Below are 18,090 nucleotides of genomic sequence, written 5' to 3' on the forward strand. Positions count from 1 at the left end.
CTCCTTGATAAGGGACGCGAAACAAGAGGCGGCTGCGCCCCAGGCCCTTCTAGGTATGTACGAATACCCGTACTCGTACATACGTAGCCCAGGGCCTTGCCGCATAATTATGGTTGTCGTCCCCAGAGATGACGACAGTCAAAGACAATTTGCCGTTACGGAGGAGTCGCTGAGACATGTCTCTTGCAAAGAGACATGCGGGCGCTGCCGTCGAACAACTCGCAAACAGCATGAAATACGAGTACTACTACGGATAGTACTCGTAGTTATCGCAACCCAGCCACAAGCATTGGCACGAAAGACCTTCATTGCTTCAGATTTCACCGTGCTGGGGTTGTTCCAAGATTATCGACGGATGGACCAAAGGAATCAACCGCCGTTTCTGAACTTCTACATACGGAAAACTGATCCCCCGCTGTTCCCAAGATTGTGACACAACGGTCGACTACCGCCAAACATAGAAATGATAGAATCCCTCGACGACAACAATACAACGTAACGGCATCAATCATGGATTGATATTGTGGGCGCTGTCCTGGCTCACTCTCCCCCCCTCGGAGCCGGTTACTTTGGAATATGACTGTGGCACAGACTTGTCGCCGAGATTAGGTTGAGATGCATTGGGTGACTGGATGCAGCTCGGGAGATGGAGATGGAGCAAGAAGGCAGCGCAAGAACAAGAGCCACCACAGTATCCGTATACTGACTCTCGAATAGTATTCGTACTATGCACGGATACTGCCAGCGAGTAGAACGAGGAGGCTCGCGACATTGCCACTCAGGTTTGATAGCCGCCATGAATGCTCCGGACGCAGCAACCAATTGCACCGAGCAGACGATAACGGACGACTGTAGAGTGAACGGAAGCGAACAGGGTTCGAGGCCAGCATCCGTAGTTGGCACAAATTATTACAGCAACCCAGCACAGCACCGGCCACTGAGCAATTAGAATCCCTGTTGCGGCCCTCCACCCACGGAGTCCTGGCGAAGCACTGGGAGGTTTGTCCCTGTCCAGATGGCCAGGGACGAGCACTGAATGGTCGCCTGGTCCACCTCATTTACTGGGCCATTTACTGGGGCTATTACTGGGGCTGCTGGGGCCAGTGAGGCCACCTCCACTGAGGTGCGTGCCCCTGGATTAGCGGACACGGACAACGGCGTCCTTGGGCGTCGTCTGGTGGTGCAATTTCCCGGGGGGCCACACCGACCTCCCTCCTCGACTAGGACCTGGCTACTGAGGAGGAGGGGATGGGCGGATGGGATGGTATTAAAGTGCTCATACCCTCCATCCGAGACCTAGGTCTTCTTTCCTCCTTCTTTCCTCAGCCAAAAAGCCAATCCACAAGCATCCGCTACCTTGACTCGTCTGACTTCGGTCGTCCATTCTTTCAACAACGCTCAATTAAAGCTTCAAGCTTAAGCCATTCGTTCTTACAACAACCACCCGTTCACCACGAACAACACCTTCAAAATGCGTTTCACTGTCGCTGCTGCTCTTATGGCCGCTGGTGCCATGGCCACGGAGCCCATCTCCACCGCCTACACCACCCAGCTCATCACTGTCACCGACTGTGGCCCTGAGGTCCCCGACTGCCCCGCCCACAAGACCACCGTCCAGACCAGCCTGGTCCCCGTCACCACCTCGGTCGTCTACTCCTCCAACATCATCACGGTCACCGACTGCGGCCCTGAGGTCCCTGACTGCCCTGCTCACAGCACCATCGTCGAGACCCAGTCCGTCTCCATCTCCACCACGGTCGTCCCCATCCCTACCGAGGCTGTTCCTACCGAGGCTGTTCCCCCTCCTCCCAGCAACGGCACCATCCCTCCTCCTGCTCCTACCACCATCCCCGTCGAGCTCCCCACTGGACCTGCTCCCGGCCCTGAGCCCACCGAGTGCGTCCCCAGCTACTCGACCACTGCTGTCACCAAGAGCTACACCACCGTCCTCACCTCCGTTGAGTACTCCACCATCGAGGTCCCCTGCGAGACTGAGACTCCCGTTGTCCCTCCCCCGGCTGTCCCCACCCCTCCCCCTGCTGGCAACACCACGTAAGTTGATATCAAGAGTATTCCCGCCACGAACAGAACAAAGAATGCTAACTCGGTCCTCCCAGCACCCCCACCCTGCCCCAGCCCACTGGCGGTGCCGCCGGCCTCGCTGGCTCTGCTGTCTTCGCCGCCATTGCCGGTGTCGCTGCCTTCGTCCTTGCTTAAATCTTTTCATTCGACTTATCCATAGTTGAAGCCTAAGGGCTACGGCACTTTCACGACCAATTAGCAGTATTTTTTGTTTTTGGGAGTCCCCCTTGTTTACTGGACAGATGTACAAATCAAACGTTTCTTTAAACTAGGCTTTTCGCTCTCCATCTTTGAATACTACTAGGCATTTTCACGGCATTTTGTACGGGGCAATTTTTGTGTACTTAATATTCTAATTCACATTTGGGGCGTTCCTTGGGCAGCAGTCGTCCCACGGGGCGGCTGACCTGGATGTCTGGTTTGAAACGATTTTGAAACTTTTCTCTTCTTGCTCAACAAACAATCATGATGAATGATATCGAGAGAGTGAAACCAGAGGACGAATATCGTTCCTCTGTTATGAAGCCTATTCTGGGTGAAGGGACAGGTGGTCCCAATGGTCAGTATGGGGGAGTCGTCAACCCCCCCAAACACCCGTAGCGCGCGATGCCCCTGGCAGATGCTATCCCCTGTCTAAGCTACGAGGGGCATAGCGGCGGTCGCACCCCCTGGTCCGGACGGAAATTGCATCGTGGCGAAGGCCGTCAATTGGACCGAGCAACCGACCAGGGCGACTTTTGTGCATGGTTTTATGCAATATCCTCTGGCCCCCAAGGAACTTTCAACTTCTCAGGAATCAAGGCAACGTGACGTGACTGTCCGCATTTTAGACCGCAGTGGAGTGCGGGATCTGCGGGATGTCATTTCGGGCGAGCCGGGGACATGACACGGGCGGTTAAACAATAACTTGTTACGCGTTTGTTCGAAGAGAATCTGTCACCTGTGATGGAGTCATTTGTTTGCATCATGGCGATACGCTGACGCCATGGAAACAGTCTTCTATTGCCTTCTTTTGGAACCCGATCCTCGATTCCTTCCCCTTGGAGCTGAGCTGCGTGACTGATCGAACCGAACCACTGTACGTAGTGTCATGATTTTGTTGGTTGGCAGTGTTTGAGTCTGCTTTCTGCCTGTTTCTCCTGTGGACCAATCCTGTCTGTTCCCGACGCCGAGTCGAGTCAGTTGACTTTTTGGACCCGGCATTTCGTTCCATCGTTCTTCCACCGTATCCGTACACAATGATACGCTGGCCATTTCCTTCTTGATCTACGGTCTTGGCGTGAGATCGAGGTGAGGCAGCCAGGGTCATGTGGCCGTATCGCTCGTGATCCTATATATATACTATGTACTCCGTAAGTGCGGGCCACTTTCGATGGTGTAACCTGTGCCGTACAGTCTCACGGCCCATCGATGCGGCCCGGTCCCGTGGAATGTCTCCGTGTGCGCGCGACCGCAATCATTCCCCGCCGGATGGCTGTATTGCCGTCTAGGTGGTAATGTGTGTCAATAGCTTCTAACAAACAGGTTGGTCGAGATGCCTCCCATCGATGAAGCGGTCCGTTACACCGTCGAGGTCATTGGTGTCGTTGTTTTTCACCCTGACCAGTTTCAGCGTTCAATTCCGTTTTGACCGTGGCTTCTCGCCCCGGAGCCACTATCGATCGACAATCTGAGACTTTTAAGTCCCCGACCACATGGCCTCCGTACTACCTCGTGGCATGGCATTCCGTCGCAGGCAACCCCACACAGACCCCAGGTGTCGAAATGCCAGCAAAGACCATCTCACCAAGTTGTGGAAGTGGCGGCAAGTGCTTGGTGTAAGGGGTCGGGATGTGTAGCGCGGTAGGCTTTGGATATGGGGGCTAAGCACCTCCTGCTATTCCACCGAGTGTGTTCCGGGAACCAGCATACGCTCCCCTTCAGCCACAAATGACGAGAGTTTCAAGATCAGGTTCCCATGTTTACATGAGTCCTGAATAGCCTGGGCGCACAGAGGCGGCTGCCCGTATTGTGCCGGGGCCGATATTGATGCCACCATTTCAGCATCACGGACAAAAGGGGGAGTCAACGATACCGTCATACCGCCCCAGAGGCAGTGATTTCCATGGCTTCGGCCCCCATCTGAAGATAGAGCGGGCATATTCATTTCACATACAAGGGAACGGCCCCCAAATCGATACCCGTCAATATTCACCATTAGCCGAAGACAAGGTCTTTGTGCTGGGCATCCCAAGATGGAGTGTCAGGACCGGTGATGGAGGGGCTTCAGGAGTGTCGGCACGGCTCCCAGAGTGACGGTAGAGTCCCCCAGACGCAAGGCGTCGGGGTGCGGACTGGCTATATGTATAGGCAAAAGGCGAAGATGGGGGCCAAACGGCCGGTAAGCGGTTGAACACACAGCGCGTTGCAGCTTGGATGGTGTTGAAGTCCCAAGCCACCTCTAGCGGGCTACGGTACCATCATTCCAACGTGCAAGTCACTGGCGCAATGGAAGTTGAACGTTTCAAAGGTATTACCCGCCGTTCCAACAAAGTTAAGGTAATGTGCCTAGTAGGATGGAGGCGGAGGCGGGACTTGCCGTGTCGTTGTCGCTGAGCCACTGGGAGGCAGGTGGTACTTGGTGACGGCCTCCTCCATTCCTGCTAGGCTGACTGTGTGCACTTTGCTCGAAGATTTCCTACCTAGGCAGTGCTCCGTAAAAATGCACATCAACGCTTAGTCTATCCATGCGAGACACGAATCGCTTACTCGAATGGATGCCTAAGTCGGTAGGTATACCATGCGGTTGGGTCGAATGGCTGGTTCGAATGGAATTCCTCATGGCTCGAATGGTGGGGCCTCGAATGGAATCCTCCGTATGGTTCCCGATATTATGGCTTAACCACGCATACGCTGATACGGGCAGTGGATTTAGTTTGGCCGACGGTCGATCCATCCGACACTTCCGAGATGGATGTGGTCAGACGTTGGTTGCGACAATATCATCCGGTCCTTTTCTGCCAGAGTCGACACCCTCAGACGGGCAAAATCCTGGCCTGCCAAAAAAAAAATTAAGCTGACAACACAAGTGGCGACGTCTCAGGACGGTTTCCTGGCAATTCTGGCAAGCCTTCATGCGCTGTTCCGGTATCTTGAATTGCCGCATTGGGATCTGACAGTCAGGTCGGGTACCTGAGCCGCGACTAGAGAGGCTGTGTGTGTCATGGACCGTCCATGGGCGAGCCGTAGGACTGGCGCTGACAGCCAAGGCGGCCCACCGGGGCTTTGCGAGCTTCGTAACGCCAATAAAATTCTCCAGTACGTATCGTGGAAACAATAATATTAATAGGGCGAAAGTCCGAGGCTGTAGAGTGCGAGCCTGCAACCACTGCAAACGTGGGCTGTGGACCGCAGCGAGGTAAGATTTCGCAAAGCCACCTCATTGATGGGGATCATAAACGAATCTCTCATAACCACGTCTCCCAGACCCTGGCTTGGGCTTCAAGAACGAGCCTTAAAACCTCCATTGCTCCTCCCTCCCACCACTTGTTTGGAAGACTCATCGACTCATCCCCATCCCCTTCTCCGTCTTCGTCCCATTCTTTCGTCACCCGCCAACCTCGAAGGCCCGGACAGAGCTCGTACATCTGTCTATCTGTGCCTCCTCCGTGTCCAGCCTTCTTTTCTCGAAGCTGAGCAACTCTCTCTCTCTCTCTCTCTTTGCTGTTGAAGAGCGGCTCGTACCATCTACCTCCCTAAAAATGTCTGGCAACTCAACACTACCACCCGGCATCATCACCTTTGGGGCCGATGCCACCTGCGACCTCCACTCGTGCCCCATTGAATGGAGTATTTACCAGTACCGCCCCTCGTTGCCCGCCAACATTGTACTTCTCGTCTTGTTCTCCCTTCTGGGCCTCGTCCACTCTTACCTGGGATTCCGATGGCGTAGCTGGGGCTTCATGACCGGCATGCTGCTCGGCTGCCTGAGCGAGATCATCGGCTACGTCGGTCGCATCCTTCTTTACTTCAACCCTTTCTCCTGGGAGGGCTTCATGATACAGATCAGTCAGTACTAGATTCCGGTGTCTTGAACCCGGCCACCAAGCCCCTGGAGCTAACCCAGTTCACATAGTCTGCCTTACCATCGCCCCCGTCTTCTTCACAGCCTCCATCTACGTCACCCTTTCCAAGGCCATCGTATACTTCGCCCCCGAACTTTCGCGATTCAAGCCCCAGCTGTTCTATTGGATCTTCATCCCCGCTGATGTCGTCTGTCTCGTCCTCCAGGCCGCCGGTGGCGCCATGTCCACTACCGAGTCTGGCAATGGCGTCGGTGTCGACATCTCCATGGCCGGTCTGATCCTCCAGGTCATCATTATCACCATCTTCATCGCGACCTTCTCCGACTACATGTTCCGCTACTGGCGCTCCGGCCGCATGTCCACCTTTGGCTGGCGCCTCAAGGCCTTCTTTGCCGGCCTGTCGGTCTCCATCATCCTCATCCTCGCCCGTTGCGCCTACCGTGTCGCCGAGCTGAAGGAGGGGTACAGCGGCGAGATCATCACCCACCAGGCCCCTTTTATTGTCCTAGAGGGCGTTTGTATTTTCTTGGCTGCTGTCGCTCTGTGCGTTGGTCACCCTGGTCTCGCCCTCGATCGCACCCCTACGCCCAAGTCTTATTATGACGGGAGTGAGAGTCCCATGGGAACTCCTGAGCAGAAGTAGGGCTAAGATACATGAAGACCCGGGGGTTTTCGTTATCTACTAGCTTAGTATTTAATCATTTTTAGTTTAAAGAGCCGGAGTTTACTGTTAATGGGAACTACTAGGATATACGGGGTACGGATGGTGGATAAGTATTTCGTTTGTCTTGCTGGGTCCTCCGTACTTTACCACTAGATAGGAGGTTGGGGGTTAGCTACCCCCCCCCCCCCCCCCCTTTTTGCAATTTACCACCCTACGGGTTTATATAAGCACAGAAAGGTTATAGCCGTAACATTATCATTGGTAGTGAGGCAGGTGTATTACTCGTACTGGTAAGTTATGTGTCGGAGTGCCATATTAGGCTTGGTGGGGGAAGCGGGGGAGGAGCGGCTCATGCCGGGTCTTGCCCCTCCCCGGAGACCGGCACGCCGAGACGGGGAAGGTGCAGCTCAGATTCCAGATTCCAAGCAAGCACAACACATGACATCCATCCAACCCCCGTTCCGCGCCTGACCAACGACGTACGTATCCCTCGCATACCGCCAATCTACCAATCCACCCAACGGCATCGCCTCCATGATAAGACCCTTCTCTCCCACCTCTGCTCGCACTCTCACTCGCACTCTCACTCGCACCGCTCACCGACTCGCAAGCTCTGGAGAATCCGTCCACTCGGGCTTAAGATTAACTTTGTCCTCGACGTTCTGTACCACCGCCACCACCATGGCACCCAATCAAACGGCGCTCGACTTTGTCGACTTCGTCAACGCCTCCCCCACCCGTGCGTCATCCCCTCTCCCATCTGCCGCTGAAGCTTCCCCCTGACACAGCTCCTCCTCTGCAGCCTACCATGCCGTCCACTCCGCCGTCCAGCGATTCGAGAAGGCCGGCTTCCAGGTCATCCGCGAGCGTGACTCCTGGGCCTCGACCCTCCGCCCCGGCGGCAAATACTACCTGACCCGCAACGGCTCCTCCATCGTCGCGTTCACCATCGGCCGAAAGTGGCGTCCTGGCAATGCTGTTGCCATCGTCGGCGCCCACACCGACTCTCCCTGCCTTAGGGTCAAGCCCGTCTCCAGGAAGTCGGGCGCCGGTTTCCTGCAGATTGGCGTCGAGACGTACGGAGGCGGCATCTGGCACTCTTGGTTCGACCGCGACCTGAGTCTTGCCGGGCGCGTGCTAGTCCGGGAGGGTGACAATTTCGTCCAGAAGCTTGTCAAGATCGACAAGCCCATCCTGCGCATACCCACCCTCGCCATCCACCTGCACCGTTCCTCGGTCTTCGATCCGAATAAGGAGACGGAGTTGTTCCCCATCGCGGGACTGGCGGCGGCTGAGCTCAACAAGGGTGCAAGCGGCGGCGAGGAGCAGGAGAAGACTGGCGAGGATGAGGAGTTCAGCCCTCTTTCGAACATGACTGAGCGCCACCACCCTCAGGTGCTGGACGTGATTGCCTCCGAGGTTGGCGTCGACATTGCGGCCATTGTCGATTTCGAGCTCGTCCTCTACGACACCCAGAAGTCATGCATTGGCGGCATCAACGACGAGTTCATCTTCTCGCCTCGGCTGGACAATCTCGGCATGACGTACTGCTCCATCGAGGGCCTTATTTCCTCCGTCAAGGACGACAACGCGCTGGATGAGGACTCGACCATCCGCCTGACGGTTTGTTTTGACCACGAGGAGATTGGGTCGACATCTGCCCAGGGCGCCAACTCCAACCTCCTGCCCTCCGTGGTCCGCCGCCTGTCGGTTCTACCGGGCAACCGGGATGCTTGTAGCGATGGCAGCTTTGTGCCCGTGGGACACGAAGGCGACGAGGCGACTGCTTACGAGCAGACACTGTCTCGCTCGTTCCTCGTGTCTGCCGACATGGCGCACTCAGTCCACCCCAACTACGCGGGCAAGTACGAGTCGTCGCACCAGCCGGCTATGAACAAGGGCACCGTCATCAAGGTCAACGCCAACCAGCGTTACGCCACCAACTCACCTGGTATCGTCCTGGTGCAGGAGTGCGCCCGCTCTGCCGGGGTTCCCCTGCAGCTCTTTGTCGTCCGTAATGACTCGCCGTGCGGCAGCACCATTGGCCCCGGGCTGGCTGCCGCGCTGGGTATGCGGACTCTTGACCTAGGTAACCCACAGCTCAGCATGCACAGCATCCGCGAGACGGGCGGCACCGAGGATGTCGACTATGCCGTCAGGCTATTTGCGAACTTCTTCAATGACTACGGTACTCTTGAGCCGAGGATTCTTGTTGACTAAGTAAAGGTGTGAGGGTGTATGGCTGAATGAACTGGGTTGATGTTGGTCTACTGCGTAGAGAACAGGAACAAGATCTATATACATGGCCGCGATCGGGGGAAGGGGGGGGGAGGGCTATTTATACCTGGGCAGTTCCACCCCGTCGCACCGGTAGATGAAAACTATTACTACACTTATTGGTTCATCATATGTGAACATGTTTCTTGGCATGTTGTTGGACCGGCAAAAAGACAATCATTTTCCCCTGTATCTGCATGTTACCCACCGTCCTAGAACGCCTGCAAATTCCAATATGCCCGCCCGTCGTTACACGCCCGAATCCCATGTTGCTGCCATCCAGCCCTCTAGTCCGAACAAAGTGTCAGTACTACTACAAGACTCCTCCCCGGTCAACCGGCCCCATACCCTCACCCTCCCTGCCCATGTCATTCCACGGAGCCTCCCCTCGCGAGACTCAACAGGCCGCTCGCCGCGCCGCCTCGCAGCGCGCTGCTCGTCAGCCGCTCCTCCTCCTCCGCCTGGAGCATCGCCTGCCTCCGCGGCGTGGCCACCACGTCATCGTCTGCCGCGCGCCTCAGTTGCGGGAGCTCCACTATCAGCTCCACCGTCTCTGGGGCCGCGTCGTGCCCGCTGCCGCCGCTGTCCTCCTGCGCCGCCGGCTTCTTCCTCCGCACGGGCTCGCCCTTCTCCACGTCCTTGATCTGGTCTTGCTCATCTACCTGGTGCTTCGTGTTGGTGGTGGTGTTGTTGCTATTACTCCTACGGCCGCCGCCGACCCGTCGCGTCGAGGGGAGTGGCTTGGCGACGAGGTCGGCTAGTGGGACTGATGTCTGTCCCGTGCGGACCTTGTAACTCGCTAGTCCGAGCCTCAGACGGAGGATCTCTGCTTTCTGCACGTTGCAAAATCGACCGGTTAGCTCAAAATCATTCCTTCCCATTTGCGTAGGTCTGGGGCTGGTGGGGTGGGGGGATGGGGTTGTTAAGACGAACCTCACGGGCCTGCTCCCTCGTCAGGATGCGGGGCGCGGGGGACACGTCGGGTGTCGTGCTGGTTGCCCACGAGGCGTCGTTGTTATCAAAGAGGGAGGACTCGTCCTCCTCAGGCTCATCCTCCTCCTGGTCTACCTCGGGTGTGCGGCTTCGTGAGCGTGTGGATGGGTTCTGTTAACAGCGATGCCGTGTTAGCACATTTGTGGATTGAGTCAAGGTGAAACAGGTATACACGTACCTCAACACACGTCTTCTTTAGGGGGCGGGGACTCGCAGCAGCGGCAGAAGCCTCGACGGCCCGTTTCCGGAGCGGGCTCGCACCCACGTAAACCTGTGGCTGCTGGTGCTGCTGGTGCTGCTTGACGAGCCCGAAGGCGGCGGCGGGTTTAGGTGACGAGACCGCGTTCGCGTCGAGGGGTGCGAGGGCGCGTCTCTTTGACGGCGAGGGAGTGGTTGAGCCGTCCATTGTAAAGATGTGGCTATAAGAGGAGAGAGGAGGAGTTTGTGTGAAGAGGAGGAGAGTGTTTGCCTTCCCGTAACAGAAGCTTGGGGGAGGTTGGGGGACGTGACGTGACGGAGTTGGTCGCGGGACGAGCGATGATGCTTGGAGGCGGGCAGAGTGTAATCCGTACAAGATGCCGTTCTCTCTTGGTCGAGAAGATGCAGGCCCAGTGGAAGAATCCAATTGTATTTTGAAAATGAAAGACAAGAGAGAAAGAACGGATCAAACGCGTCACGTCACAATATTCGGGAAAAGAGAGGAGAGAGGTGGTGTTCGTGGCCAAGACAAGCTCCAACCCGATCCACAGTCGTTGCCCGTCGTAGACGCGCTTCTGGCGTCGCATCCCCATGCCACCAGAAACGGCGGGTTTGCACCCCTGTGTATTGATATATTTCCTCTTCAGAGCTAGCGCCATCACTTACATAACATGCTAAAGACCGCGTTCGCGGACGTGTCACACTATCAAACAGGGTCTCGGGTGCGCTAGGCGGCCTTGGGACTAGTGCCTTTCCACCCGCATCTGCTGTGGGTCCCCTCCCTCCCGGGCCGTGGCTGCGTGCGTCTGCGAAGATGCAGGAACGACTCAACCATTTAATAATATACCCTAAGCGCCGCTCTGAATCGCGACAACTTACACATGTACTTACGCAACTTCCAGCAGTAGTTACCTAGGTACCTAATGGGTTAAGGTAAGACCGGGTAGGTACTATCTAAGTTAGTATGTACCTAGTAGGTTGGAAGTTATCCGAGTTCCTACGTAGGTACTACCTAATACACAACAACAGGATAGTATACTGTTCGTATCGATTCTCCCCGGTTGTATTCGTACCTAGGTGGTATGACCCATGTAATACTCCCCTGGGCTATAAATGATCCCAACTTTTCACGTCCTGTCTATAGATAAAGTATGCTTGAAAGGATCAATGTATTAATCAATTCGCAGAGCTCAACTCTTCTCTTTGGGTATCAATACTAGACAGTTAGGACGTCCCTGTCCTGTACCATATAATAACCGCAAGTATAATCAAAGAACAAAACCAGTTCCCTAAGAAATAAAACGGAGCCGCTGGAGAGTCCGAATCGCCTCATCAAGATCCGCCTCAGAACGTCCCTTTCTCCTTCGTATTAAACGGTGGATGCCAACCCTTGATTCCTCGATCAAGCCAACGCCGCGCCGCAAAAACTGTCCGTCTGTTTTTAATGCCCACCGCCTTCCCTGGTCCAACCCAAAAATATTCGCTGACGGTGTCGCCATGCCAATGGTATCGTGTGTCGTGAAAACATACGGGTATATATCCTGGTCGCTTCCGAGAAATGCACCGTCCTGGTAATAACCTGTCCTGTCCCGCCAGCCTCTTTTCTCTTCCCGGTATCTTCATGGCCGATAGTGACCAAACACATCGGATTTTCAAGTGCGTGTCATGTGTTGTTTACTTGACATCCATATAAAATTGCCCCATGTCGATTTTAATGGGCGCGTTGAAGTCAGTTTTAACGTCGTTCCAATCGGGCTCTCCAGGGGACGCGTGGTTCATGAGGAGCGAAGGGTCCATCGTTGTCGCGTTGCCATTGTCAAAGGCAGTGTAGCTCGCCCCAAACCTGGGGTTGGTCATGTCCAGGAGCACGTCCGAGTCCAGGGTGTGCCAGTTGACGTCAAACTCGGGAACTGGACCATCTAAGATGTCGCTGTTTGGTTCGCTCGAGCCGCTGTCCTTGACCGAATCGGGCGTATCCTTGGGCGTCAAGAAGCGAAAGATACTGGGATCATACGCAACGGTGCTGATGCCGTTCGGGAGGCCCAGCTTGTTCAACAGCGCCTGAGAATCAAAGCTCGAGTTGACCCATGGGTCTGGTGACATTGAGGCGCCCTTGGCACCTGGCATCCTGCTCTGGGAGCTGGTCGACCTCTTCATGCTGACGTTGTCCTGGGACTTGGGTGTGCCCAGGCCCAGATTGCCAGGCGTATGGGCTTGCTTCGATGCCGTTCGGCTCATAGCACCATCCTTCTTGATCTTGCCATCCACTTCCAGACCGAGCGCTAGTGCCAGGTTCTCGGAGCAGAACTTGACAGGGTTCTCCCTAGGCTTGATATGCTCCTCGTCCATGTGCTTCTGCAGAGCCTCCTCGGTGGCATACCCGATGGTTGAACACTGGCACTCGGGCTCCTTGCAGATCAGCACGGGCTTGGGCGGTTCGGGCGGTCGCTGTACCTCCTGAGGCGGTGATGCCTTGGTGGTCGTCTTTGGCGACGGGGTGGCTGCTTGCGAGCCCTGCCCCCCCTGCTTATCGAGCTTCGCTCGCTTTCTGGGAGGGATCTGGAGGTTCATATCCTTGGGCTTGCCATGGTAGCTTGGATTCCCATGGGGCGATGTTCCGCCGAACGGGAATGGTGGCTGTGCTGTCGTAGGTGCCACAGGCGCCTTGAACCCCTTGCTGACCGTCTTCTGGTTCTTGAACGCAAGGGTGTTCTTCTCCAGGTTTGCAGCGTTCAGTGGTGCCGGCGCGGACTGCTGCTGTTTTGTCTGCTGCTTTGCCTGCTGCTGCGCCTGGTGTTGGGCCTGCTGCTGTGCCTGGTGTTGAGCCTGCTGCTGTGCCTGATGTTGGGCCTGCTGCTGTGCCTGATGTTGCGCTTGCTGCTGTGCCTGGTGTTGCGCTTGCTGCTGTGCCTGCTGTTGTGCCTGCTGCTGTGCTTGCTGTGCCTGCTGAGCCTGTTTCATCTGCTCTTGCTGTTTCTGGGCTAGGAGTCGCTGCTGCTGAGTGATCTGGTCCTGGGATTGCATGGTAGGCTGGTTCTGCGCGGAACCTTGCGGTCCCTGCACCATGGCCCGTCTGTGGAAGCTGTTGGCGAGGTCCCTCGCCATGCTCTCAAGGATGTTCCTGGCCTCCTCCAACTCTGCTAGTCGTATAGTGAACACATTCCGCAGCTGCTTCATACCTTCCTCGTCGTTGAACTGTTTAATGATTCGGAGGCGCTGTGCGGGAAGTTAGCAAAACTAGTTGCTTGTATGGTAGTCAAATAGGCTAAGTACTTACCAGCCTGAAGAACATTCTGGCACGCTCGTCATCCTTGGTGATGCCGTACCACTTGCTGAGTCCGCGACCAATCTTGCCCATGTCCAGCACAGTGCGCTGCAGCTTCTGGGCCGTCTGGGCATGTTCCTCGGGGCTCATCGGAATCTCAACCATTGACTGTGCTTCCAGGTTGAACCTACGCTGTTCTTCCTGGCCAATTGCCCGCAGCCGGTTCAGGTTGTCCTGAGTTTGCGTTTGCGTGCTCTGGCCAGCGTTCTGAGCGGCACCTTGAACAGCAGGCTTACCCGGACCCGAGGCTTGCCCTCCGTTGACCATCGCTCTCGCTTGTTCGTACTTGGCACGCTTCTCGGGCGGTATCTTCGCAACGTCCTCAGCAGACAGGGGAGGCATGCTCGGCGCGGCATTCTTCTGGTTACCCTGCTGCGAACCCTTCCTCTGAGGGACAGAGTTTGTAGTGGGCACGTCTGTCGCGATATCAGTGCTTGGACGCTTCAGATTCTTGCCACCCTGCGCAGGGGACGGTGTGGCCTGAGGCTGAGCCTTCTTGCCACCTCGACTATTAGCTGCCTGTGGTTTCTGACTAGCAGACGTCTGTTGCAGCTGGGTGTTCCCGGCAGGAGTCCGTGCCTGTGGCTGCTGCGGCGCCGGGATGGGCTGCATGGGCGCCTGCTGCTGAATCTGAGGTTGGTTCACCGTCGTGGTGCTGAACTGTGGAGCTTGAGTCTGGGCCTGACCCTGCATTTGCTGCTGTGCCCGTGCCATCTGCTGCTGCCACGTATTCCTTTTCATATTCAAGATCAGGGTCCGGAGGTGGTCATCGGGTAGATTGGCGAGCTGTGGCCTTGTACCGCGAAGGTGCTGCATTTCTCCAGGGCTGACTTGTAAGAGGTGGGGCGGAGGCTGTTGCGCCACTTGAGGCCTCTGCATACTCGGTTGCTGCATCTGCCCGTTTGGCAGTGGCATACCCACATTCATGTTCAGATTCTGTCTCTGTTGATTTTGCTGCTGCTCCTGCTGTTGCTGCTGCTGCTGCTGCTGATTGTATTGGAGCCTCCGCTGCATCAAGAACTGGAATTGTTTCTGCTGCCAGTTCCCAAGTTGGTTTCGGATCTGTACCGGGATAGTGTTGTTCTGGCTGGCCCAGACTTTGAGATCTTTCCACTTCTTGACTTCTGGTGGTAATTGGCCGAGCTGAGTGAGCACATTGGTGGGAAGGTCCATCGAGTCCATCATTTGAATTGCCTGAGGGTTGTTGCTGAGCTGCTGGCGTGCCTGTGGTTGATTCCCTCCGTTCAGATTGGCCATCTGCTGCAATCCCTGCGCGGGCTGCCCAGGTATATTTGAATTCTGCCCAAACTGGCTGGGTGGCCGGCTCACCATCGGGTTTTGGTTCTGCTGGGGAGTCCCGTTCATAAGCTCGGGCCTCGTTTGCTGCCATTGCCTGATGTATTCGTTGAACTGGTGTGGTGGTAGGCCGGCAGCACGTTGTCGTTGTTCAGGCGGCATGCTCGCGAGGATTGCACTGTACGCTTGGTTGTTTTGCCTTGGCACCCCCTGGTTGAACCGCTGATCGCCAAACGCCGCATTTGGCTGCGCTCCCTGGCCTCCGACCTGGTTCATTCCGCTGGCGGGTCGAGATACTGGAGTGTTCAGAGTCCCCATCGGAGGGGTCTGGGAAGGGCCCACACCCCCCATGGAGGCCTGCGGTCCTTGCTGCATTTGCTTCATCTGTGCCTGCGCCTGGAGCTGTGCTTGCGACTGCTGGGCCGCCTGGTTCATCTTCATCTGGTGCATGTTTGCGCCTTGCGGTTGTGGCTGCGGCTGCTGCTGGGGATGATGTGGCGCTTGGGTCTGAGTCTGGTTTGACATACTTTGCGCCATAGGTTGCGAACCGGCGTTCCGGGCTGGTCCACTGCTAGCTGGTACGACCATTTGGCCGGCCTTCTGAGCCATGAAACCAGTCATCTGCTGGTCCTTGATGCTATCCATGTTGGGCGGAAACTGGGGGATGTCGCTCCCTCCGTTCATCATGGCCTGTCTCTGGTGCTGGAACGACTGCTGGCTGTGCTGTTGCTGCATCATCGGGGGTTGGGCGGCATTCTGGCTCTGCTGATTTTGCACGGCCTGCTGGTTCTTCGCCGCATTAGCCCTGAGCATGTTGAAAGCTTGCTGCTGGTAGAATAGATGGAGAGGATCCTTATTCTGGGCATGGAGTTCCTGGAACTGCTGCACGCCAAGCTTCTGGCGAACAGCTGCCCGGGCTTGATTTTTCTGCTCTTCCGTGGCTGTCGTCATCAACTTATTTGCAAGCTCCATGACCTTGTTTCTGTCGTTCGGGGCGAGCCGGTTCACATCCGCGGGTCCAGAGGCTTGACGATTCTGGCCGTTCTGCATACCCATAACCGGCGGGTTCGGCCCCATGCCTCGTCCAGCTTGGTTCCCCATGGCCATGGCCATCTGCTGCTGGGCCTGCAGTTGCTGTTGCTGTGCGAACTGCTGCGGTTGTTGTTGTTGAAGTCGGAATTGTTGCTGTTGCTGGGGAGTCATATTGGGCATCTGCATCGGGCGTTGCATCTGTTGGAAACCTTGTTGGCCCATTCCCCGGCCCATCTGTTGTGGCTGCATATTCATCATCGCCTGGGCCTGAGCCTGGGCTTGGGCCTGGGCCTGTGCTTGCGCGCTGGAGTTGAGTTGGTTTTGTAGAGCAGGTTCGTTGGCTATTCGCTTCTTGTGCAAGCCCTCAATCTTGGATTGAATCGCCTGATCGTAAGCCTCCTGCAGGATTCGGTGTTAGTATTGTGTTTGACAGGGAATCAGGGGTAGGAGCTGCTTGCCTTTGATGGCATCTTCTGGTACATTTCGCGCTCGAAATTGGCGATGTGTTCAGCAACTCTGCCGATGTCGACGTTATTCCCTTGTGATAGGATAAGCTGGGTACCGCTGGGAAAGTGGTTAGTGTCATTGGCGAGGAGATATCGAGGGGGAACGCACAGATGCAACGACTTTGTTAATCGTTCTTGAAGGGAAAGAGTATTGTGCCAGGTGTTGCCGTTCAGAGGTTGGGGACAGTTCTTCAAGGCCTGGACTAGGTAGCTCTGAAGCTGGCCTTGGGCAGCGTTCGGTCGTTGCTGCGGATGCTGGGGCATCATGCCCGGCGTTCCCATGTGTTGCATGTTGGCGGCCATAGCCGCGATGATGCGGGTAACGACTCAAGATGATCGTGGGATCTCTGGTGATTGAGAGGGTGGGAAATGGGAGATTGAGAGGGTAGGAAATGTGAAATTGTGTGGATGGGGTAACGGATCAAAAGAAGTCAAGAAAAGGTTCTGGAGGGAAAGTGGCAAAGCTTCCAAAAGCCTCCAAGGGGAGGAGTTGGGGATTGGGGCGGTCGGGAGGAAACGATAGAGTTTGGGGCGCCCTCCACCACAGCCTGACCTCGAGCTAATACTGGCAGCAGAACCCGGCTGGTTCGCACCGAGGTGAATAGCCTGGGCTGCCTGCAAGGTGCCTAGCGGCCCCAAGGGCTGTCCATATACCCCCTACAATGTTGCGCGATAGAGAAGTAGCGTGAGCGCGTTTGGATGGGAGAGTTGTGTGTCGTACGTGACGAGGGAAGGAGGGGGCTTGGATGTTGGCGTATCACTGCAATCTTGGCAGAGTCGGTGTTGACGAGGACGTTCCGACTCAGAATTCTTGCACAAGCACCGAAATGCAAAATTTCCGCACTTGAGAGCTTGGCCCTGGACGCAGCGAATGTTGTAGTGCGAAATCAACAACCTCGGGCTGTCAAAGTCGGAGGTGACGATGGTTCGTGGTGGCTGTGACCGTTCGGATCGTGATTTCTCGGGTGTTCGAAGAGTGTTGCGAGATGAGAGTATGGAATTACGGTCGGCGAGGGACGAAGTCGATGTAATCGGCTGGCAAGTGTGCTCAGGATTGCCGTCGCCGTTATCCTTCCGCCGTGCAGCGGGGAGTGTTGAGTGATGACGAGCAAATTGGTTGCTGGGAACCTTGTTTCGTGGGCGCCAGTTGCAAATTGGAGGTGATGAAGTCGACGGTGGCGTGGTGGGCGCTGAGCAGTTGGGGAGCGAGAAACAAACCTTGACAAAGAAACGGAGAAAAGGAAGACGACAAGGGCCTCTGTAGTGAGACTGCGGGTCGAAAGACGACAAGCCCCAGAACACCGGCGACGACGGCGAGAGGGATGAAGGAAAGGGAAGCCTGCCTGTGAAGGTTGTATGAAGTAAGGCAAGGTGGATGGCGGCGCGAAGGAGAGAAGATGGGGGCCATCCGGGAGCGAGAGGTGAGGTGGGCGGGTGAGTGGGCGGCAGTGGGTGGCAGTGGATGCCGTGAGCGAGGGAACCTGCAACCCCCCTCCACCTACTGTGTACCCAAGGTACCTCACTACTACCAGTAGCCATGGGCACATGGAGTGGTGGCCGCATGGTGGTGCCCTGGTGCACTGGGCTGGTGCTGGTGTCCAGTAGACCGCGGGCGTGCAGTGGACACTTCAGTGGACAGTGCCAGTGGTGCTG

At 56.2% G+C, this 18,090-nt stretch overlaps 5 protein-coding genes across 5 annotated transcripts; 3 read left to right on the forward strand and 2 right to left on the reverse strand.

The window, feature by feature from the left end:
- Positions 1 to 1,471: 1,471 nt before the first annotated feature.
- ACO1O0_001412 (uncharacterized protein) lies at positions 1,472 to 2,217 on the forward strand (the record flags this gene model as incomplete). The annotated part of the gene is made up of 2 exons (XM_083190899.1): positions 1,472 to 2,052; positions 2,118 to 2,217. The coding sequence occupies 2 exons, from the start codon at positions 1,472 to 1,474 to the stop codon at positions 2,215 to 2,217; spliced, it is 681 nt and encodes a 226-aa protein (XP_083054758.1).
- A 3,605-nt stretch (positions 2,218 to 5,822) lies between these two features.
- RTA3 (RTA1 like protein-domain-containing protein) lies at positions 5,823 to 6,789 on the forward strand (the record flags this gene model as incomplete). The annotated part of the gene is made up of 2 exons (XM_083190900.1): positions 5,823 to 6,129; positions 6,197 to 6,789. The coding sequence occupies 2 exons, from the start codon at positions 5,823 to 5,825 to the stop codon at positions 6,787 to 6,789; spliced, it is 900 nt and encodes a 299-aa protein (XP_083054759.1).
- Positions 6,790 to 7,491: 702 nt separating this feature from the next.
- ACO1O0_001414 (aspartyl aminopeptidase) lies at positions 7,492 to 9,030 on the forward strand (the record flags this gene model as incomplete). The annotated part of the gene is made up of 2 exons (XM_083190901.1): positions 7,492 to 7,549; positions 7,613 to 9,030. 2 exons carry the CDS (start codon positions 7,492 to 7,494, stop codon positions 9,028 to 9,030), a joined length of 1,476 nt encoding a protein of 491 aa, XP_083054760.1.
- Positions 9,031 to 9,455: 425 nt separating this feature from the next.
- On the reverse strand, positions 9,456 to 10,486 carry ACO1O0_001415 (Whi5 domain-containing protein; the record flags this gene model as incomplete). Its single annotated transcript, XM_083190902.1, has 3 exons — positions 9,456 to 9,920; positions 10,021 to 10,191; positions 10,259 to 10,486. 3 exons carry the CDS (start codon positions 10,484 to 10,486, stop codon positions 9,456 to 9,458), a joined length of 864 nt encoding a protein of 287 aa, XP_083054761.1.
- A 1,466-nt stretch (positions 10,487 to 11,952) lies between these two features.
- ACO1O0_001416 (uncharacterized protein) lies at positions 11,953 to 16,728 on the reverse strand (the record flags this gene model as incomplete). Its single annotated transcript, XM_083190903.1, has 4 exons — positions 11,953 to 13,494; positions 13,556 to 16,330; positions 16,447 to 16,495; positions 16,547 to 16,728. The coding sequence occupies 4 exons, from the start codon at positions 16,726 to 16,728 to the stop codon at positions 11,953 to 11,955; spliced, it is 4,548 nt and encodes a 1,515-aa protein (XP_083054762.1).
- Positions 16,729 to 18,090: the final 1,362 nt, after the last annotated feature.

This window comes from Amphichorda felina (genome assembly GCF_050947745.1).
Source record: "Amphichorda felina strain 45539 chromosome Unknown scaffold_1, whole genome shotgun sequence".
Lineage (NCBI taxonomy): Eukaryota > Fungi > Ascomycota > Sordariomycetes > Hypocreales > Bionectriaceae > Amphichorda > Amphichorda felina.